At 35.2% G+C, this 24,927-nt stretch overlaps 1 protein-coding gene across 2 annotated transcripts in view; it reads right to left on the bottom strand.

The window, feature by feature from the left end:
* Positions 1-24,927, bottom strand: part of grin2aa (glutamate receptor, ionotropic, N-methyl D-aspartate 2A, a) — a 205,628-nt gene that overhangs the window by 62,762 nt on the left and 117,939 nt on the right. For both annotated transcript variants that reach the window (XM_068218021.1, XM_021473854.2), the window contains one exon: positions 7,719-7,833. In XM_068218021.1, coding sequence (XP_068074122.1) covers positions 7,719-7,833 — 115 coding nt within the window. The remainder of the gene's footprint in view (positions 1-7,718; positions 7,834-24,927) is intronic.

The following is a 24,927-nucleotide window of genomic DNA, read 5'->3' as shown; positions in this document are numbered from 1 at the left end:
GTAAATGCAACAATCTATTTGTAGCTTTATAGTTAGCACAACATAGCTTCATGGCATGCACAAAAACAACAGACAAAAACCAACTGAAATGAGGGCTATTAATACTGAGTAAACCAATGAACCAAATAATGAACAGGTGTGATTAAATCACCATGGAAACGAATGAAAACTTACTCAGAAACCACAATGACAAACAAGGGAACTCAAAGAAGGGAAAACACACATATGATAGTGTTTACCTGCACACATTTCCACCAATCCCAAAAAGCTCAATCTGACAGAAGATCTAAACATCCTAATGAATTATTGAATAAGCAAATACGTGTTTATATGTGCATTATATATTCTGAACAAAACTTCTGTGCAAGCACACAATGCCTGCTGTCATAACAAACCACAGAGGAAAAGGCTAACAACAAACTTGATTTCATACCGTCGCTCAACAATCTTCTCAACTTTTATTATGTTTGACAAATATTTTTATACGTAAGACATGTACGCATGATTAATTGCCCTACACAAGTATTTTGAAATCCGTTTGAAGGCAGTTGAATTCATCAATATTTCTTTAGTTGACTGCATTACTTCAGGTCTCCACCAATCATTCCTATCTAATTAAAATTTGTTCAGATAAAACTAATTTGAGTATGCAAATTAGTTTAAATGTATATAATTGCAAGTAAACATAGGCGTTATTAATAATAATTTGAATGAATAAACAAATAAACTCTTAAATGAAACAGACAGACGGACAAACAAATGAATAAACAAATGAATGCACAAATGAACAAACTAATAAAATAATGACTTAATAAATGATGTTTTCCCAAGTTGTTCTGCCTTTTTTTATTAAATAAAACAAATGTATCAACCAAACCAATTTGTTTTTATTTATTAACCAAAAATGGAAATTTAATCCTTATTTACTCACCACACTTCTTTCCAACCCGTTTGAAAACATTTTTTTTTTGTTGAACACAAATGAATATATTTTGGGAAAATGTTGAAAACTGGTAGCCACTGACACTGAGTTTCAACATTCTTCAAAATATCTTCTTCTTCAACAAAGCAAAGAAAGTCGAACAGGTTTAATACAGATGATAAAGTGAGTTAATAATGAATAAATTTCATAATTCATTATTGTTATTTATTATTATTTCAATACATTTTGGGGTGAACTATTCTAGACACTAGACTAGACTAGACTAGACACAACTCCATTTCGAATAGCAAGACCATGCATAAAGAATTGAAATAGTGTATTTTGTTCATTGATACATGCTTAAACCTTGTAAAAATAACAGTTTAGTTTTTTGTATTTTTGCATTAAAAAAAAATAAAATACATATGGGCCAAAATAAAATGAAAGGCAAAGTTTTCCTGCGTGACTTTGTTGTCATGACATCCAGTGTTCATACGAGGCTTCACATGATCGAGGTAGATAATCGCACACACACCTCCTTTAAAACCACCACAAAGCAACCATTTTAATGTATGAAAAAGTCCGTCTCACGGAAAAGAAAACTTGATGAAGAGAATATACAGTTCAAAGTTAAATAGACAGATAAGTATGCGTTTATTTTGCCAGAAGAAAGCCATTCCGCTTGATTTGCAATGAGACAACTAGAGTTGTAATGAGTGGAACTCCACTGTGTAATGAAACAGACGTTTTGAATGGCAGTATCCTCAAAATACAGATATAAGGACCACAAAACAACAACACCTAAAGTTTTTGTCACACAGCTTTTGTATTTTTCATCCTTTTTAGAGAGGGATCTGAATGCAGACCTAGCTGCATGCAATGCTTTTTAATGCCCACCCTACCCCTCACAATGACGTCACTAGCTCCACTGAGTGCATTGTGTCAGACATTGCATCTCTGAGATATGCAATTTCAGCTTGCATCATCATGGCTGCTTCGAGATACTGTTGTTTTTTGGCCTATTTAGTTTTTTTATACAAAAATGCACTCATTTTGGATTTTTTTACACATTTGCCTGATATTTAATGTGTTTTTTAATTCAAATACCACTTTATTTAAAAAAAATAAATAGTGTTGGTATGTGATGCATGCTATGGATGTTTGGTAAAAACTAGTTATGTAAATAAATAACAAAAATTCAGATTGGACCTTTTGATGTACATTGAGAACCCCTGATTTATGCCCTCTACAACAAAACATTTGAAAATAATAAACTATAACAAATATGTGTATAATAAACAAATGACAAGCTATATGTTTATATGAGAATTGAAAGTTGTCTTGACATTTAAAACTACATAAATCTGTACATAAAATGCATAAAAGTACATGTATGCAAAAAAAAAAAGATGCATATGAACTGACCAAAGGAATACTTATCAAGGACTATACATTATCGATTCAAGATCAATGCTATTCTGCCTCCCATTTGTTATTTATTATGCCAATAATCTAGTTTGTGCACAAGTGCAATATGCTCTATGAAGTTCTCCACACTTATGGCCACGTGGACATGCTGTCAGTGCAGGATGTGAGATATTGCTTTGGTTCACCTCAGCTGTAAATCTGTCCCATGCTTTTGTCTTTGCTCTGCCAGCAGTTCACATTGATGAATAGGCTTTGTCAGATTAATATCAACATAGTGTGGTGTCAAACTGCATTACACCGCGGTTATGTTCCCAAGAGCAACTTGTTTGACATGCTACTCTTCCTGCCCCATGTGTGTCCCCCTTTAAGGGTTTTAAGAGTTCCCTACAGTCCTGTACAAACCTGTGGCTTCAACAATGCATTTCTTTATGATTTATTTTGTATTGTCTTTCTTCAGTAAAACTACTGCATCCCTTCAAGCTGTCTGCTTTCAATCCATTGAGCTGAAACCTGATGGAGAAGGTTCACTGATGAGTCAGTATGCGGTTAGTAGTCAGCTGTGAGGTCGCCACATTTGTGTGGTTATTTCCTACCAAGTTGTAATTCTTTTCCTGACACTTGTAGTCCGGTGTTTTCTGTCATCGGTTTCCCAAACTCTGTCCGAAGGCGAAAAATAATATGTGACAGCACACAGCCAGAGTGACAAGCAGTTCAACATTTTATTCGCTTTAATCAACATCAACAAGAGGCAACTTGACATGGAATTAATTAATGTAATTACTTTCATGTGGATTTAATTTGGCACCACAGCAGCTTGATCTTTGCAGCTGTCAGCTCTGTGATAAAAGGAGGGAGGAGCGTGGTACGTTTGTACATGGCCACTGGCAAGCACAGAGTGCAAAGAGTCAAAGGCTATTTTTAGAGCAACCGAGGCCTAACAACTGAGCTGACTGCCATTAGTTGTCCCGTCACTAAAGAGTCAGAAATCTAGAGGGGCAAAATGGATTTAAAAAAAGACCTGTCATGGTCTGTAATCTTGTATGTATCTAAATGACTATCATTTAATTACATTTATACCTGGGGGACATGTTGCCATGGCAGCTAAAAGAAAACACTATGATATACTACACAGAAAGTCTGATATGCTTATATTCAATATTTTTTCTAATATAAAGCAGTCAAAAAGGGCGACACGGTGGCTTAGTGGTTAGTACGGTCACCTCACAGCAAGAAGGTCACTGGTTCGAGTCAGTTAGCATTTCTGTGTGGAGTTTGCATGTTCTTTCTATGTTGCCGTGGGTTTCCTCCAGTTGCTCTGGTTTTCCTCACAGCCCAAAGACATGCACTATTGGTAAATTGAATAAACTAAATTGGCCGTAGTGTATGTTTGTGAATGACAGTGTATGGATGTTTCCCCATTGCTGGTTTGCAGCTAGAAGGGCATGCGGTGTGTAAAACATATGCTGGATAAGTTGGTAGCTCATTTCACTGTGATGATTTTCTGATGAATGAAGGGACTCAGCCGAAGGAAACTGACTGAATAAATGAATGAATGAACACTATGCTTTTTTTAAAAATCAATCTACAGTTCAATTGATTTTCAATTATAATCAATTTACATTTAAAATAAATGACTAATCTCTTAATATGAAACTGAAACCATAATAATTGCTTACTTCCTTCTCGGAAAGCACTTGCATCAAATGTTTTGGTTCGGATTTTTTACTTATAAACAGAAAAAGATGTTTTACCAAAAGTCTCTTTAGATGCAGAGACAGAATAATTCATAACACCTCTATTTTCATAAAAATATTCAGTAATATCTTTGGTGAACATAAGCAGTTAGGGAGCGGATCTGATGTGGAACATTATATTAGATCCATGCATTAGGCCTTGATATAACAAACCTGCTGCTATCTGTGTCATTTATTTTTAAAGAAAAGATGAAGTCACTCACTAAAATAGATTTTATTGTGTACTTATGCTGCGTTTATTTTACATCTTTGGTCCTAAAACTATATTTTGGTTATTATTGTGATATTTATCATTGTTAACAATTTTTAAATATAATAATAGTTTTATAATTAAATCATCATTCTCTGAATAGGAATCAAATTGAACTGTAAGGCAAGTGAAGATTCATAACTCTGATACATGAATAAACTATTACTACAGCACCATGATAAATAAATTGAGATGCAGCACAATATAATAGACTGCAAAAAGATGGGTTCCACACAATCGATTTGTTTTAAAACAACACAAAGGAATTAATTTAGCTTTTTAGTTTTTACAAACTTAAACAAATTGAACTTTAAATAATTTAGTTGTCCCAAAAAACCTTGAGAATTGTGTTGCTTTAGCTCGTTTTAAATAGGTAGTTTGAACAAACAGCAAATGTCATTTATTGGGTGTGATTAGATAAAGATTGAAACTGTGAGTGAAAAAGAGAGAATGAAGATGTAAGGGGAAAAGAAAGTTAATCTTCTGTATCAGTTGCTATCTCTCTTGTCTGGTTAATTTCACTTTTGTTCAAAGCTGCAACTCAGTGAATCAGCTCTGACCACACTGAAAAATGTGGGTTTTAAAGTTTCTGCTTATCTAGGCCACCTACTTCTTTGTGAACAGAACTTTAGTAATTGAATCAGTACACGTGAAAAAAAAATCTTAGTATGTTATTATACTGGCACAGCTCTGAAAGTATTAAGCCTGTTTCGCACAACAAGCACTACATCAAATCAATCCGTGAATGTGCCTGTACTGTTAAGTTACTTACTGTAAATAATGATAAAGAATAACATGCTTTCACCTGCAGTGTACAGTGAAGCTAGAATTGACTGTTCAAACCATTTTATTATAAAGGAAAAAATGAATAGCTTAGCTTTGAACATATTATTAGTTGCAAATACAGATTAAATAAGTAAAATTAAATATTTAAAAAGGAGCTTTCCTTTTTTTTCCCAGATCGTTCTAATATATATGTCAGATAACTACACATTTATTTGAATACTCCAAGTAAAATAAAGTAATTTTGTTTTGGCCAGCTTTTTTTTTTTTTTTAACCTTTTTTTAAAGATTCGAGAAACCTTGGAGTACTTTTTTTTTTTTTGAGATTTTAACAGATTTATGTGTGTTGAGAACGTTAGCACCTGCCAGCTTTAATTGTGGATAAACCCAGTTAATTTTGAGCTTTTGTCAGCTAATTTCATCTTCCAGATTTAAAATCATTTTTGGGGAGAGGTCAAAATCGGTGACGTAGTGCTCATCTGCTAACCGAGTGATTATGCGCCAGTTTCACATTATTATTCATAGCTGAGTTTTCTTTTATTATGAGAAGACCCTGCTTCTTAATTCATGACTCATTCTTAATTCAATTTCTGATCACAGACCTGCCAAGCAATGAGACCGTGGCAGCGCATGGCACGCAATATTCAGCCGGATATGAAGGGTCGTATTTATTTGTTTCCATGATTCACGAGGTTTTCCCTGTGATGCTGTCAGGACCAATACAGCAAAGCTGTTTGTGTGCAGCAAGTGTTTTTGTCGAGAGAGCTGTACGAAAATTAGAAAATGGTGAACTGTCTTTTATCAGTTGAGTTCGCTACCTACAGACACATTGCCTATCCGTGCTGCTGTGTTCGCCGATGTTTAAAATCTTCTAGAATGGGTCAGGGTTATGGTTGGAATAGATAGGGCAAGAAACCTGCTGCACTGCTATCCACTGTGTCTGCATTCAGACCCGGGGATTCAGGATTTTTCCTGCTCTGCCGGCCACGCCCACTCCTCCCTCTGCTCGCAGCGCTCCATGCCCATCATGTAGCATTTTTTCTGAGGTAAACTTGAACTGAAAAAAGGGGGAAAGTTAATGACTTTTTAAGTGGCATCACACACCAGTTTTCTATGATTTTACCTTCAAGCACATTGGGCTCATTCAGAATTCAGCATTCAATTTTAGGCTAAAGAAATCGAAGGCTTAATTTACACTACATTGTGTTTTCATTTATAGGTTATGTTTTGGTTACAACTGGTGTCCACAATACTCTCGCATCTTCAACTGGCAATAATAGAGCATTGCAAAAATGCTGAAGACCCCCTTTTAGTTTAGTATATCTAGTGTTCAATTTCGGTATAGACAGATAAAATGCAAACTTTTGAAAACTAATGTGTGGCTATCTATAAAGCTAAATTGAAAATTAAAATGCACTAGTATTCATGCAACCTAAAACTGCTTCATCTTACTGAAATTTTTGCTGGTACAGCTAATATATTCTCCACACTGTCACCTGGTGTTTTGGAGAATAATGCAATGCCAAAAGTAAAGTGCTGAAAGCTACACATGCAAAAACTATAGACTAATTTAGACCAATTAAAGTGATAATAAAAGATTAATGGCCACACACTCGTTTTCCTATAAGAATTTGAGGAGAATTTGGATAACAAATGTTGTTGCCACCTAATACGTTCTACTTTAAACAATAATACTACAACAATATCCATAAGCAAATGGCCTGCACTACATGGAATGCATTTTATTACAAATTGAACAAACTCTTAAAGCTTGATCAAGAAAAATAACACTGAGCCACTTTAATAAAGTCCAAAAGAATACTTTAACAATCAACTATATAACAAGGTCCTAAAAACCTCTGGGAGCTAATTTAGTTTGTTTTGTCCTATAATGCTCAATATCATCTCTGCAAAACATCCGCCATTTAATGAGCCATAACATTATATATTTGAACAGACCCCAAGTATGCAGATTCCTCTCAAAATAACATAACTTCTTGTTTTAATATTACTTATAATCTTGACACGTTCCCAACGAAAGATCAAGAGTACCAAACAGAACAAATCAGCCTTTAGCAGCATGGATGTGTATTCATAAGCGAGTCCGTCTCTCAGTGTGAGCCTTATTCTGTCAATTAGACTCCCACCAATATTGACTGATTTCCACAGCGAACTTCACAAATCAATTTCCCCCATTGTTTTGCTGTTCCAATTATTCCTCCCGCTCTAGTTTTATTGAACTGCATTCTCTCCTACAACAGAAAAAAGAGAGATTCACTCATCCAAGCTATCTGCACTAATACACACGTGTGTATTCCCGTCTGCCTTGACTGCGGTCTAAAAGGAAGAAAGGGAAAAAACAGGTCCTAATTACACCACCGAATTTGCAGACTCTGGCTGTGTGCGTCTGAGGTAATTACCGCACTGACACACTTTTACACCGTTCCAGGGTGTAATTAATATGGTGGATTCATGAGTACTAATATTGTGTGAACAGTTGTTAATGACGCTTTGCTTGGAGGAGTTATAATGAAATTATAATGACGTGGTTAAGAGGGTCAGTTGTTTTCGGCTGCCTTACCTTTTCCCACTCTCTGTCCTTGTTCAGCACGATCACCACTAGTTTGGGATGCACCTGGTAACCGTCCTCGGTGAAGGACAAATCCTTGCCATCCCAGGTCACGTTCATCATGTACCTACAGGAAGCAGAGAGCTCATCAGGGCCAGAAATAGAGCAGTCAGGTGACACGAATCTTATCTGCTGCACAAAGAGAACTTATCGTCCTAATGATGTTCATTCTATACCTAAAAGATCAAAATAACATATGAAGGTCATTTTCAACATGCGAGAAGACAAAAAGAGGAATTAATGAGCCATCTGAAGACTAATGACTGACCTAAATCAGACGTCACATTAAGCGAAACATGAAAAATCTGCCCGAGTTATTATTAGTATCCAGTGAAATCTACATGAATCACAACTGTTCTTTCTTTTGTGCTCATCTTCAAAGAAAGTGCGTATAGTCATAAAAATGAAAGAAATCCATTCTAAGGAAACATTAGGAGTTCATTCTGGATGGCATTATGGAGATTAACACATTACAGTGTAAGGTTTTTTTTATTAAAATACAATCTTGTTTTATTACATTACCGCAAGTCCACAAGATGGTGCAAGTATGTCCATAGAAATTGTATTAATATATTAGTATTTAGTAGGAATGTCCTAAACAGGTTTTTTTTTGCCCTCGAGTCCGAGTCATTTGATTATGAGTACCTACAGATATCGAAATCCAATCTGATACTTCGGTAATACATAAAAGCTTAGTAGAGGCATGAGAGCTATAGATGAACTCCATATTTCTGTGGCGAAAGAAACATGGGGTATATCTTTTAACAGGACAAGTAGTTTGTCAAAAATCTTCTCATAAAGGGCTGGCCGTGCTTTCCTTGTGAAATAGTGTTGAGACAGAATTTCAAACTTTTGAGATTGTTTTTGAGGTGTCTAATCATCTTTTCCTTTCCACCTCTTGCAATGTCAAGTTTGCAAATACAGGGTATATACAGGAATAAGAGAGTAAAATTCAATATCTTTAAATACATTTAAGACTCTTTCCATACAAGACCTCATCGCCCCTGGCATATTGGCAACTTTAACTTTAAATATATTCACAAAATACTGAGTGTAAGAAACTAATCCTAAACTAAAACATTATTCATATACTTTATAAAAATATGTTAATCCAGAAGGTGTCATCTGTGGAACAGCAGAAATAATGGTGCTGCCTTGGTTGCTGCAGTTAACAAAGCAGTATGATATCAGATATAGCAGGATTTTTATCAATTTCATAAACTGCACAGCAACCCAAAATTTCAAACTTTAGCATACAATTATAATTATATAACTGTATTATCAAAAATGATGAAAATGTATTAGCTTGTGACAGCATTTAGGACTTTTTAAGGGCCTTAAACTTGTCTAAATTGATATTAACTAGTAACACTTTTTAAAACCCCACGGATAACCTGATATATCACGATGTCGGCAATGGCAATGTTAGTAATTGCAATGCTTTCATTGTCAACTTTTTATAACCTCCAGACCACGGACATACTCGTGGTTTCTGCTTCAAGCTGCTTCTGTGTTCTAATTTGCAAGCATTTAACCGATAGCGTCTCTGCAACAAAGTGATAGCTTTGCTATTTCTGTGTAAAGTCAAGAAAGAGGTCTAACTTTGTGTCACCGTATAAATATAGATGTGTTCAAAAAGAATGACTATATATTAGAGCTCCACAATTAATCGTTAAAAGATCGCGATCTCAATTCGACCCCCTATACGATCTTAATCCAGCATTTTTACGATTCTGCCAATCATATTTTCAAGTTCAGGAGAGAAGAAAAGGCGGCTGCAGTCTTTTCATTGTTTTACACACGTTGCTCAGTGACATTGACACCTCCAAATGATGTTGAATAAGTCACATACTGTATTTATAAGGTATAACTCACCTAAAAAAATATTTTTTGTTTTAATATAATGATGTTTTTGCGATCGGGAAATCACATGTGACGTGAGCTGCTGACCGTGAGCTGTTATCACAGAGAGGGCGCGCGCTTAATGATAGACGCGCGAGCGCTTACTTTAGTGAACATAACCTGCATATGTTGCGAGTAACAGGTAACACAGTTGTAAATAATATTATGTTTTTGGCATAGAGTGATCGTTTAGGAGCCGCGTGCGAAGCATGAACAAGTACTTAGCAGTCAAAATGAAACCGAAAGTGTGCACTTCATTTAAATGATCATATCGCATTTTAGAGTTGTGATTACGACAAGCATTTGATGTTTTTTCTTTCATAGCGTACACACAGTTGTGCATGAAAATAAATGTTTACAGTGTCAGTATAACTACTCTAGGCTATAGCAATATATATATATATATATATATATATATATATATATATATATATATATATATATATATATATATATATATATATTGTTGAATATAATCTGATAATGGCAAATGTTTGAATTTACCAGTGAATTAAATTGTCTAATATGACAGATTGCAAGCATATATCTCAAACATAATAATTCAACATCATAATTATTATAAGAATAGATTGATAAAGAATTGAATTATTTATAGAAACCAGTAGACCTACACATAATATTATTATCGATGTTGTGCCATATGTTTGTTTTTACTATACCTTTATTTTACATCTACAGAATTGTGAGAAAATCCTGATCTTTATTTTAAGCAAAAAATCGCGATTCTCATTTTAGCCAGAATCGTGCAGCTATATATATATATACCATCTGATTCCGATCGAGTCTGAAATTGCGTGATCGGATCCAATTTCCAATCACATAATTGGATCTGGACATCCCTAGTATTTTGTTTTTCTTTAAATTAGTTACTTTTATTAAACTATTTTCAGGACTATAAATGTAAACATTAAGCTAGCATAAGATGTTAATTAATATTTTATACACCTGAAACGTTTCTTTAACGCAGAGCTCACAAACCTGAAAATAAATAAACACAATCAAACTGAAAAAAATAAACAAATCACAATAAGCAAATTGTTAAAAAACAGACAGCATTTTATAGGAAAGGAGTCAGGCTGCTTCGATTTTCCCAATAGTGTACCTGTCATATCGCTTTAAAAGTGATAAACCGAGGAACATGTTGTGTTGTCTTCCCACTTTTCACACCATGTCGTCAGGCCTCCCTCAGAGACCCAAGTGGCAAAACACCGGCTGACACAAACACACCAGACTGACCCTCTTCCTCAGTAATTATGACCCAGCCATTTTAACCGACACTGCAGCATGTGTACAACCAACTGGTAAAGTTTTATTCAACCACAAAACTGCCAGGCGAGCAAAAACTGCAAATATAGCACAATAAACGATTTATGAAGCAGGTCTTAGTGGGCGTCCAGTGACTGAATGGCACAGTAGCTTGTTGAATTGATTGGGGCTCCCATTTAGGGGGCCCACTCACCCTAGATATATCGTTGAATCCAATTACATCAGACTGTGGGAGAGGGAAAGAATCGATAAGCTTCTCTCTTCCTTCACTGCAAGACATGTTTCCATTGGAAGTGGATTCCCTTATTTATTTTAAAGCTTGTTTCATATTTCACACCTCTTCCAGTCCCCTTCGCTGTGGATCACCACACTGGTCACACCTGCAGAGCCCCTTTGACCAATTAATCAGGACAGCAGACACGATACAGCATGTCGACAGAACTTTAGGTTCTCTGCAGGACTGCAGGAGTCATGATCATTAGCTTAGTATGTTCTGTCACTGCTGGACCTTTGGTGTGTGAACTGGAAGAAGCATATAGCGACAAACAGAAAATAAAGAAATATCTGAGAGTTGGGGGTGAAGGGCGAGAAAGCAGGGAATTAATTTGATTTGATTTTGCCTTCTACAGGTATGAATTTTTTCTACTAGTGTACATTGGATGCAATTTCCATAATACAAATGGATGTGTCAATATTTAAATATCAGCTGATACTGAAAAGCTGATTTTTTTAATGTATTGTTAAATATTTAAATCATTTACATTCAAGGATTCTTTTTTTATTATTTACATTAAAATTTATTTTTATAAAGGCTCTTAACATGTTAATTTATTTACTTGTTTTGGAAAAACATAAAGCAACATTAATTAATGCAATTAACACACCACCACAAACCTTACAGTAGTTTATCTTGTATTTTTTTACCTGTTTACACTGATCGGTACAGTAAGCTTCGGTACACTTTTATAGAGGTTTACACTGTTAAAGGGTACTAAAAAGTGAACCGTACCGTACCACTTTTTGGGTACCTTTTGCAAAGAGTTTCTAGCACAACAAAAGGGTACCAAAAGACAGAGCAAGACGCGGAGCTGAATGCCACTGGTTTACAGAGAAATGTCACTAGTGTGTACACAAGCCAGGAGAATGAACCGCCATTTTTAAATACACAGCCAAGACATTACAATATAACATTATATACAAAAAATAATACATAAGCCATGGTCGACCAGAGTTCCAACAAACCTTGTCGACAGCTTGATGAACAGCCACAAAGCCAAGAAGAACAAAATATGCTGTGTCCTGTTTATGTTTTACAAGGCTGTCTAAAAGTGTGAGCGGTTTCACTTTCTCCAAGGAGCTCACAATCAAAATCTATATTTGAAATAACAAACTTCTTGAGCTTATGATAATAATGTGCGGGTGTTTTTGGAAGTGCTTCTGACATCTGATCCTTTTAGAAATGGATAAATGCGAGAGAGAAGCGTGAAAAAACAAAGGAACAAATGATTGTTTCAGCAACCTAAAACATGAACAAACTGCCACGTTAAAAATATATAGCTTAAAGGGGCTAACAGTTTTGACCTTAAATTTTTTTTTTTTTTTTTTAATTCTAAACTGGTTTTATTCTAGCCAAAATAAAACAAATAAGACTTTGTTTGTCCAGAAGAAAAAAATATTATCAGACATTCTGTGAAAATTTCCTTAATTTGAGAAATATTTAAAAAAGAGAAAAAAAATTCAAGAGGGGGGCTAATAATTTTGACTTCAATTATTAGCCCTCCTGAATTATTAACCTCTCTGTATATTTTCCTCCCAATTTATATTTAACAGAGAGATTTTTTTCAACACATTTCTAAACATAACAGTTCAAAAAATAATTTGTAATAATTGATAATTGTAATTATTGTAATAATTGTAACCTGTGCAATGATGACACTACCTAATATTTTACTTGTTATTTTTTCAAGATACAAGTATTTAGCTTAAAGATTTGAAAAGTTACTTAGGTAAATTAGGCAAGTTAGGGTCATTAGCTACATCAGTGTATAACATTGTATCAAATTAGCTCCAATTGAATTGAAGATTAATTTGAAAGGGGGCTTCGAGAGGATTGACTCTTTAAATCTGAACAAACAAATCGTCCAGTGATGCTTCGAAGTTGGCTTCGTGACAGTTGACTTCAACTACAGCTATTGCTATCAAAAATACAAACCCATATATTCAAGCAAGGTAACAAGATTGAAGTTTATCGCATTAGATTTATAAATATGCAGAGGCACATTTCTTTATACAAAATCCAACTTTAATGATTAATCTAACAGAAACTAACAAAACACATTCATACAGATTGTAGAGAAGAGTAAAGGAAGTTTGAGAGTTGAGTTTGAGAGTTTGAGAAAGTGTAACCAATAAAGAATAATGAATTTAACCCTTCTATGGTTTCTTTAGAGTTACATTTAATGTACAATAGTTCTGTGGTAATCTGGAGGCATTACTTGCATTCCTTCTGTGATGTGAAAAACTCACTCTGTTAAGCTGGGTTCTCGCATGGTTAGCTGGTGGTCGGCTCTTTGTTCTGTGAGGCTGGGAGTGGGGTGGAGTCTATCGTTTCAAGCCTAAGGCAGCAAAAGTATAGTCTTGTTGACTTCTGGTATCGCGGCACACTAAACTTAACTAGACTCTCTAGTCTACACACAAAGAGGAAATAAAGGTTTACATTAAAAGCATAAGTCCTAAGCAAGTTGTATGGGAATGTGACCATGTCTGTGTCCATTCCAAATGCATCCCTTTCGTGTCAAAAATACCTCGCAATTGTATTACACACTGACCATCCAGTCTTTTCAGAATGGGAGAGGTTGATGGTGTATTAATTGTTGAATAAAGCAAAATAATCATGTGTCTGACCAGCCACATCTGTAACAACAGTGGTTTATTCAAAAGAAAATATTTTGCTTAAAGGAGGATATTAATATAACAGCCACAGTTCTGCAGAGTTTATCTGCATCCATCTCACACCTGTTTAATAGTCTGTAGTAGTCTTGAAAACCCTGATTAGCTGAATCGTCTGTGTTTGATTAGGCTTGTAGGAAAACTGTGCAGGACAAATAGTTGAAATAGTTGTAAAATGAATAGGAAAATTAATTATCGGTCAGTAAATTATGGATTGTTTCCGCTACTTGACCCACTTCAGATGTGTGCTGCTGGCCAAGTTTTGATTGGTGCCTTTCACATTAGATGACATGTGGCATTTTGTTTATGCTAGAGGCAAGACAAGATGTCGCCAGTGTGGGAGTGTTTCCACTGACTTCAAAACTGCAGTTGTAAATGATTTTGGGAAAAGAATGTTTTAGGTGTTTTCTGGCAGTTCCCTCTAAGGATTCAAATAAAACTAGTTGTCCACTGAATAAAATTTTCTTTGGTAATCAGACCTCAGAGTATTCATTAATTAATTAATTTATTCATTCATTCGCTGCAATGACTCAAATAACTTATTAATAAATCTATCTGGAATGGCAAAGAAAGCGTTCTTGCAGGTCTACTAGAGTTCATCAAGATTCTTTGGATTCAGCATCAATGCCTCCTCCTTCATCTTAACTCAGACATGCTCAATAATGTTCATGTGGGGTGACTGAGATGGCGAATCCTGGAGCACCTTGACCTATTTTGCTTTTAGATACTTTGATGTGGAGGCTGAAGTGTGAGGAGCACTGTCCTGCTGAAGAATTTGCCCTTTCCTGTGGTTTGTAATGTAATGGGCAGCACAGGCTGTTGATGTTGTCATCCACTCTGCAGGTCTTTCGCACACCCCCATACTGAATGTAACCCCAAATCATGATTTTTCCTTCACCAAACTTGACTGAATTCTGTGAGAATCTTAGGTCCAATAGGTCTTCTGCAGTATTTGTGATGATTGGGATTCAGTTTAACAGATGATTCATTAGAAAAATCTACTTTCTGCCACTTTTTTAAATGATAAACTAGAAGTTAAGTTATTATTTGTTGCTCTTACAACTTCGAATCAACGTCTAAACTTTTGTCAGGTAGCGTACATTCCTAAGAATTGAACAATTTAAATAAGTAACTTAAAAACACCAGTAAACCAAAAAAGGAAAAAAAAGTGCCTCTGAGAGCCCCTCTTAACATAACAACCAGACCTGACCCAAGCCGAAAGCCTTTTCATGAACATCTTCACAACATCCCAGCAACCCTGTCATCAAAGATAAAGCCCAACCTGAGTACCGCTCACTTCTCCCTATTTAAAGCACATAACAACCCTCGTCCCCTGCTTGCTCGCACTGTGAGCCCTTCATCAGAGTCCTTGTTACAGCAGGTGTGCCCGAAAGGCCCACACAGCTGCTCTGGGATCAGCCGGATTAAAATAGGTGGGTGGTACAACTGGCCTGAAAATGTTCACAGTTCTTTTAAATGTGGTCAAACTGAAGTAGGCAGCTGCATTCTAACCGGTCGAATGCGGCTGAATAAAACAGTTCCTCGTTAGGCATTTATAGTAACAGGGCTGACACTAATGAGGGCAGTCAAGATGTTCCCTATGCGACATATAGAATTTTTTCAGTCATTAGAGAAGCAAGAAAATGTTCCAACATGAAGTTAGTGCATCCGCGGGGTGTCTGCACATTTCAAGATGAACCCACTGCGATGACGGAACATGTAAATGAAATAAACTCTCCCTTGAGTGAGAACTCTGCACGCGATATACAAACAAATCCAATCATATTTTCTGACACAGGTATCAGAGCAGTGCTCAATCAATGTCACAACAGAGTGAAGCATCTGCGCAACAATACCAGGACAGCTGGAACCATGGAGGTCTTATCACCTGGGGCTCAGGCAGACGCTTCACAGACCCAGGGAATGGCAGAATGAGTGCATGCGCAAACCTGTGCTGCTAAGTGCATCTGATATAAAGTGGGGCACAGCGAGGCATAGAAGAGGAAGTATGGTCTTGACAGCACGTGTGTGGAGAAGGGAGTGACTGGTGCATGTGGGTTTACTCTCTCTCCTCTCCCCTGAGGATACATCCAGGTCCATTAAAGTCCTTCCAGCTAAAGGGTTTAAAATAAAACAAAATAAAAAAACAATCCAAACATGCTACCTTTTGCCAGGCTTGTGTAAAAAAAAGAAGGATTTTTACCTCTTATAGATACTGACAATAATCATCTTTAGGCTTCTTGCTCATTCTCTCTACATGCTCTTACTCTTGACCAGATCATTCCACTATATTCAGTGAAGCAGCGCGTGTGTTCTGTCTGAGTGCCTCTACTGTAGACAGAAGAACGATGGTAAGAGACTGACACCCATTAACTACCTCACAAGTGTCTGTGTGAATGTGAATGTACAGCCGGAGAAACTAGCTGGTAACGACTGTTTCCAGAACTGTGTTGAGCATATGTTGTTTGAACTACTGTGTGTCGGTTAGAATGGTTGTTAGTTATATTGCACAGGTAGTGGAGCAGTACATTTAGCTAATTAATACATTTATGATCAAAATAGTGTCATATTATTGCTGTAAATAATGAACATGACATCACATTAGGGCACATTATATATATACACACATTATATGTGTATATGTATATGCACATTATATATATATATATATATATATATATATATATATATATATATATATATATATATATATATATATATATATATATATTAGTTTATTAACTAATAATATTAACTAACTAATTTTTTAATAAACTAATTTCGAGAGGAGCATGTGCTTATGATTGATCAAGGCTGGTCCTGCATTAAATAACGCATGATCCACCAATCAGATGAGTCCAAATTTACTATACTGTATATAACCAGAGTTTCTTACTTTAGCTTTCTAAAGATAAGTAGTTATCTAAAACCGGGTTCTCTGGTTTCCTCCCACAGTACGAAAACATGTGTCATAACTGAATTGATCTAAATTAGCACTTTAGTCAAGCACTTAACTAGCAGTATACCTCTTTTTAGCAATTTACAATCTGTCATCAGCTCAAATATATGGGGAGTTCTCGAGACCCAACTGAGCTCAAACTCCCCTCTCACCCTGCAAACAGGAGGGAGCCCCGGGCTCCAGGATCTTATGAGCACAGAGCTCTTTTCTGGGACAGCATGCCAAACTTGCTTCATAATCAATCGATGTAATAATCAATCGAAGCGTGGACTCTATAAAGACATTTTATATAGGTAAAAAATCCAAACATGAACCTGCATGTTTTATATTTACTTTAATACATTGTTATATGTCCGATTTCGATATACGGTATGTTTCCTTATGTCATTCCAGAAGTTCATGCAGAGTTTTGTAACTTCATGACTTAACTGTTTACTGTGCTACAGCATGGTATGCAGGTAATTTCACTTTAATATTAATGTAAGAACATGTACTACCAATACAGTGTAATGGCTAACAGAACACATCAAGCCATTAACTGAAGATAAGGCTGATTTAAAGCTCCTATCTCTAAAGTCTTGCATATGGTATGATGGTAAAGGCATTCTGTCTAAATAAACACAGTTCTTGTCAGAAAAAATAAAAGACAGAAGGCAAACATAGCTGCACTATTCATTAATTGCATAAAAAAATTTAAAACGCTGTTATTGGCTGTCTGGAATACTTAAATATGATTGGTCAGTCGCATCATTTCAAGGTACTTATAACCACATTTATATGTATCTGCTGTTTGAGACTTTTTAGCACAGTTTTGTGAATGAATAATACATAGGCTAGTCCACATGTGTCAAACTCAGTTCCTGGAGGGCCGCAGCTCTGCACAGTTTAGTTCCAACCCTGGTTAAACACAACTAATCAAACTAATTGGGTCCTTCAGGCTTGTTTGAAACCTACAGGTAAATGTGTTGGAGCAGGGTCGAAACTAAACTGTGCTGTGCTGCGGCCCTCCTGGAATTGACTTTGACACCCCTGAGCTAGTCTATGCTCCATTCAACCAGTTTAATTTCTGTAAACTTTGCATTTAATTAAAGAATTAATAAACTACTATGACTTAGAACAAGGTTGTGTCAAATTGTTATGTTTTGTGGCAAGTAGACATGTAATAAACAGGATAAAGTACATCCAGCATGGTTGTTTTCACTAAATAAAGCCCATATTTAATTTGACTGGAGACTAGTTACTTTTACACTACTGTACTAGTCTCATTTACATTTATGGATTCAAAAACAATATTGTAGATTTGAATTATTGACAATCATTACAGTTAAGATGTTTGAAAACCTGTGCTGTAAGAGATTTTTGCTATTTTACTAACTTTAATCAGTCATATAGTCCATTACACACTCTGCAAAACCCTCCCTCCACATACACTGACGACAAACTCAAACACATGCCTGTCACAATAATCAATATATTAACCTATCACGCAATAGACCAACATGGAATTGACCTGAACAATGTTTGATGACGCAATATATTTCGCCCATCATGTACACATAATAATGGATGTCAGCAACATTTTAGCTGATTGTGCAGCCTCTGTCATCTCATCTAATCCCTAATGGAGATGTCAGTGAGCTTAGGGGACTCGTATACAAACAATGCTCACTGACAGGTGAAGAAATAGCGAATTTTCACACTTTCCTAGAAGTTCTGTTTTAATGTTTCAGTTCACTTTAATAAAAGTGCAAAATGACACACATTCCCAAGTGAGGTTTATGTGAAATCCAAATAAAGTTTATCAGGACTTTCTATAAGTTGTCTTAAGGATATTTTACGCTAGTGTGCTAGAAGAATTTCCTCTTAAATGGACAGAAAATCTTTTTATTTCATACTTCAGTTTCTCATCAAATCTTCTGACCAATCAAATACTCTATAGTATCCGACATATTCCGCCTCTTTCAAGACGCTCCTCATTTGATGCAATTGAGCTCAAGCGTACTCACTTACACTCAAAAAAAAAAAAAAAAAATTTTGATAGCGGGCAGGACTTCTATCCAATAAATTTGTTTAGCAGCAACTAAAATAAAACATTAAGCACCAACTAAATATATATATATATATATATATATATATATATATATATATATATATATATATATATATATATATATATACATAATATCATGTATGTCTGTTGTGTGTCGTACATTACGAAGTGTCTTAGTTTTATTTGAAGTAATCCTAATTGGATTAAAAGAGCCGTTTTTAAGCCTATTTAATGATTAACATATACAGTTGATTGAGACTGATCTCAGAACTAAATTTAGGACAGTTATTGATCACTGAACATGGGTGCTACTGCTAGGTGGTAATCTCAAAACTCAAAGCATTACATAATACTCTTCAAAATCTTCAAACTAAGGTGAAAATTAAACTCTGACAAGTCTTTCTATTAACTTTAAACACCTAAGATTACTTTTGTTGTCAACATTTCCCTTTCTTAATTAAATTTCACGCAAAGCATGCTGAGAACTATAAATACCCTAATCAGGTAGTTGGACTAACACAATTCCTTTAGGTTGTCCCAACACAAAACGCTCAAGTTAACTTAATGGTTTACAAATTTAAGTGGACTGAACATAAAACAAATAAATTAGCCAAAGAAATTTAACACTGAGTGTTGACTGTTAAACTATTGACACCAATGTACGGAGACGCATGTGAGGAGGAGCAATTTTTGTTTTCTTAAGTTTTCTCATGTTTTGTGGTTAGTAGGGAGGTAAGCTAATGTTATTTAATTTGTTTTAATTTAGGTGCAGGTAAGAGGGTTTAGTTAGCTGTTGAGTTTTTGTTTGTTATTTTGGTTTTACCTGCGCAAGATTTTTACATCTCCTTAATAAATTTGACTTTACGTTATTTGTCAATCGTCTTTGTTGTCATTTACTTTCCTTAGGAGATGAGACTCTGGGCTTGTAGTTTGTATAACTGTAGTACTTTTATTTTGTAACATCAAATTACAGAATAAAAAGTGTTTGTGCATTGAACATGTTTCTGCCTATTTGCGTTATTATATTGATGTATAATTATTAAGTCAAATAAAATGATGTTAAAATGACAATAATATCAACTATTGAAATAAATTCTAAAATAAACAATACATTGAACAACAAAAACTTATTTATTTTCACAGGCCTACTCAAGCTTTAAAAAAGAAAGACCCTCAGCTAGAGAACAATTCTTGTTGGCTAAAAGAAAATTCTTTGACACTTTCAAAAAAAAAAAAAAAAAACCTGCCTTCTTTACCACAGCAAAAAGGCTCAAGTCAGTTACTTAAACCCAGCTCTTTATATTTCTTCCCATTGTGCTGCTGCCTGCCAACTAAACTCCTTTAATGCGCTGTGATGGCCACATAAAAGTATTATTTCCACAGGAGCTCATTTTTCCCTTCACTCCAATCCACACAGACTTTGAGCAGAGGGTACAGCTCGGGCCCTTTAAGGTCAATGTGCAAGTGACATCACTGCTAACCCTCCCCATGCCAGAATGACCTGTTGTCTCTGCCTGAAAGCATTCCGCCCACCTCTGCTCATATTCCACCATTATAACCCCTATAAGTCATGTTTAATTTTGCCTGTGAAAGTTCAAAGTAATAGTGGCGACTCCTGTGGCACTGCCCTCTGTGAAATGGCGTTATGTTGGGGGTGGTCAGATTGGCTCCAGTCTCAATGGGATTGTTTAAAGTGGCCTTTATTTCAGAAATGTATGGTTCCAGAGAGCGCAGTTGACAGCTGCCCATGGTCCCCCACACATGCGGGAGTAGGCACAGTGGACTCGCCGTGCCTCTCCCCTGTTGACAGGTAATTTCAGTATTCGTCACTGATATATGAAGGCTAAATTTTGCTAAGGTCCGCTTTTCACAGCACTTGAGATGACAGTCTTAAATCTGTCATAAAGGAAAATTTTGCTTGGGGACTGCATATTTCACCCAGGCTTCTGACACTCAATTTTAACAAGAACATGAAATGCAGAAAGAGCTTCACTTGCCAATTTTATTCTTTTTTTTCTCCTCATCCTATAGAAACAAAAAAAGGGGCAGATATGGTATATTCCATATGCTGTTATCACAGTTTAAACATTATATAAATTATATTATTAAATATATACAGGATTATAAAAAACTTTTCTATCAGTAGCAATATAAAGATTTATAATAATTATTAGCAAGATAAAATGTAGATAGGCCGTTCCTTGTCAAATCAACCATGTCATAAACTCCTGGAACTTTTACAGGTTTTCTCTTGCTCTCACATTAAAATACTTACAATATATACCAGATTTATTTTTCTTTAAAGAGAGCCTATCATGCTGTTTTTTTTTTTTTTTTTTTTTACTTTTTTATAAGAGGTTTAAACCCAGATGTGTGGCAACAGTAGCCAGCCTCTAATATAAAAAAAATAAATGAAATTAAAATTCATTCACTCTATTTTTTATAATCAGACTTCATAAAAACAGTCTGCAGAAACACTTTGATTGACATTCTTCCCACTGTACGTGTCATCAGCTCCACCCATTATTAACAATCTGACTAAAGGCTGATTTATACTTGACCGTCCGCTTCTTAGGTAAATTATTGTATAATGATGGTTTGTTCTGTAGACTATCGGAAAAAAAAAACCTTAAAGGGGCTAATAATTTTGTCCCAAAAAAATTTTTTTTTTTTTAAACTTTAACCGCTTTTATTCTAGCTGAAATAAAGAAAATAAGACTTTCTCTAAAAGAAAAAAAAAATATTATTAGAAATACTGTGAAAAGTTCTTTGGTCTTTTTAACATAATTTGGGAAATATTTAAAAAGGAAAAAAAAATCTAAGAAGGGTTAATAATTCTGACTTCAACTGTATATATATATATATATATATATATATATATATATATATATATATATATATATATATATATATATATATATATATATATATATATATATATATATAGATCAATTTTGAATAGAAAACAATTTAATATTTACAAAACTAAAATGAAGTTATAAATAATTTCTTTGGTAACTAGAAAACAGTATTTGAACCTATTGGTTTACAATATACAAATGCCTTGTTTTTCTAGGCTTTGTTGGTCATGATGGTCAGGAATGTTGGACCATTATTGCCTTTTTAGTATATACTATAAGTAGTGGACACAAACTAGCCAGACAGTAATGTGTGAATTGTGGAGTGGGCTAAATAAAAAAAGAAACCGTCAGTATTTTTTAGTAAGTCTACTTTTTTGCTTTTGTTCTTTCCATAATAAAAAATATAGATGTAGAGCAGCCCATGTTTTGTTGTCATTAATATTTTTATAAACTTTAATAAACTGTCCAGGGCTGCATGATGGCGCAGTGGGTAGCACAATTGCCTGACAGCAAGAAGTTCGCTGGTTCAAGCCTCAGCTGGGTCAGTTGTTGTTTCTGTGTGAATCGATGCACAGCTCCACAAGTCCCAAACCAAAAAAGCCATTGGCGACATTGGTGAGGAACAAACTTCACCAATTGACGAAAGTGAGGGGAAAAAAAACCTTGAGAGAAACCAGGTTGGGCATGACCATTTTTCTTCTGGCCAAAGTTACTGAGTGGAGCTGCAGTATCACAATGGTCAACACGTCAAATATAAAAGCCTTGTCCATTTCGTGGGGTGCGCGAGCAGTCAGTGGAGGTCCATGTTAGGTGGAAGTATAAATCAGCCTTAAGGCATTGGAGTTTGTAGCTCTGCTGTCTGCCTGGGAGCACAATTTTACTTGAATTTAAATCGGCAATCAGCAAAACAGCACAATTTGGATCAAAGCTTATAATGGCCAGTTTCAAAGAGTTATAAAAAGACTATCTATGAAGTATTTTGAGCTGAAACTTTACCTACACACTCTAGGGTCATCAGAGATGTATTTTACCTCATAATAAAATGGACGTAATAGTTCCCCATTATCATAAACTTTTCACTATAAGCACAAAAAGATTTTACTAACAAAACACCTAATATATGTGTAAAATATTTTAACCCTTTCAAAAAATAATGAATGGATGTTTATCCATGATATCCAATACTTCATGACTTTTATGATTATTTATGTTTGCAAAATAATCTCCCAGTGCAATAATTAAGCTCCCGGTGCAACCTCTAAATGCATTTCTGGGTCAATGTGATTTTAAATGACATTAAGGGTCAAATATTCTGAATCTAAATAAAAATGTGCACAAACAAAATTATTAACAAGAGCATGAACAAAAGCTGGTATTTTTCAAAGATCAACACTCTTCCCTCTGATGACCTATATTCCTGAAACTTCTAGAATCCAAAAGAGACCCCATGCAGTCAGGCCAGGAGTCTTCTTCTCTGCTGGATCTAGTTGAGTCGATTTCTGGCCAAGCCTTTGACCATCTGTGCTGAGACTATCAGGATTAATGTACCCCTGACACCAGGGTGAACGTGTATCTCAGGCAACACCGCTTCACTGCAAATGGGGTGATTTTGCGTGTCTGCTCAGCACTGGCAGGTACTACACAGGCATATAGACACAGACATATAGACAGACTAAAGACTGGCACTATGCGAGTGGGGTGCTGCAGCGGGCAAATTCAGGAGTAAAAGCAACAAAAGCACTGGACTCATCAAGAGCACTTTATATTTGGAGTGCTCTCCAAGCGCATTAGCAAAGCCTCCATGTTGTTCTGGCCAACACTGGCTCTCTCAGGACGCTGTGTAAAACATTATTCATTAAAAGCACAGGAGCGCTGGCCTGTGCCGTCCCAAGAGAGTTTCGAAAGTGCAGTAGTACCCACCTCTGGGTGTCTAACCGGCGTAAAAACCTCCCTCGGCCTCTCGCCCATTAGCTCACTCAAGAACACTGCTCAACCTGAGAAATATATTAGCAGGATGTAACAATGAATTTTGCATATGCCCGACTCATGCTTCTCTCTAACAGACCACTTGGGTGGCTTTTTTCCACCTCCTACTGTATTTCCCTTTTTTCCACTTGGCTGATCAAAAACGGTGTTTTCTCATATAAATAGCTCTCTTGTTTCCCATTTTAAGGGCAAGAACAAGTTGGATGGAAAAACATCATAAAAGAGTTGATAAGCCTGTTCTTGCAAGCTTACAAACTGTATCCCACATTCAAACAGTTTGGTGTTCTTTAAAGTGTTACAGTACATCTCATCAGTACAACTCATCTCTGATGTAAGCTGATGTGTTCAAATTGTAGCATTAATAATAATAACAATAATATTAGTCTTAATAATTTTAAAATTATTTTATATATGCATTCATTTATAATTATTACTATATATACTGTATATATTATATACAGTTAAATTCAGATTTATTCACCCGCCTCCCTTTTCATTTTTTCTTTTTCTTTTTTCAATATTTCCCAAATGATGTTTAACAGCGCAAATAATTTTCATAGTATTTCTGTAAATATTTTTTTCTTCTAGAGAAAGTCTTATTTGTTTTATTTTAGCAGTTTAAAATTTTTTAAAAAACATTTTGAGGTCAAAAGTATTACCCCCTTAAGCTATATATATATTTTTTTTCCGATTGTCTACAGAACAAATCATCATTATACAATGACTTGCCTCATTTCCCTAACTCCCCAATCGTCTAATTAACCTAGTTAAACCTTTAAATTGCCCTTTTAGCCAAATACTAATGTCTTCAAACATAGCTAATAAAATATTATGTAGTCACCATGGCAAAGATAAAAGAAATGAGTTATTAGAAATGAGTTATTAAAACTATTATGTTTAGAAATGCACTGAATAAATCTTCTCTCAGTTAAACAGAATTTGGGGAAAAAATAAACATATATTCCGTGCAAATGCCAAACTTACCATGAAAAAATGTTTTTACCAAAATACAGAAAGTATTCAGTTTGATTTGCCAAAGTCACACAAGTGGCAATTTCACATCTGTCACATCCATAACGGAGAGATATCACATTCATAACGACACTTTTTCCTAAATGTGAAAATATTAAATAAAACAAAACCCATAATTTTTGTTTGATAGAGAGC

The sequence above is a fragment of the Danio rerio genome, chromosome 3, assembly GCF_049306965.1.
Source record: "Danio rerio strain Tuebingen ecotype United States chromosome 3, GRCz12tu, whole genome shotgun sequence".
NCBI classification, from domain to species: domain Eukaryota; kingdom Metazoa; phylum Chordata; class Actinopteri; order Cypriniformes; family Danionidae; genus Danio; species Danio rerio.
This window is presented reverse-complemented; position numbering and strand designations above follow the sequence as displayed.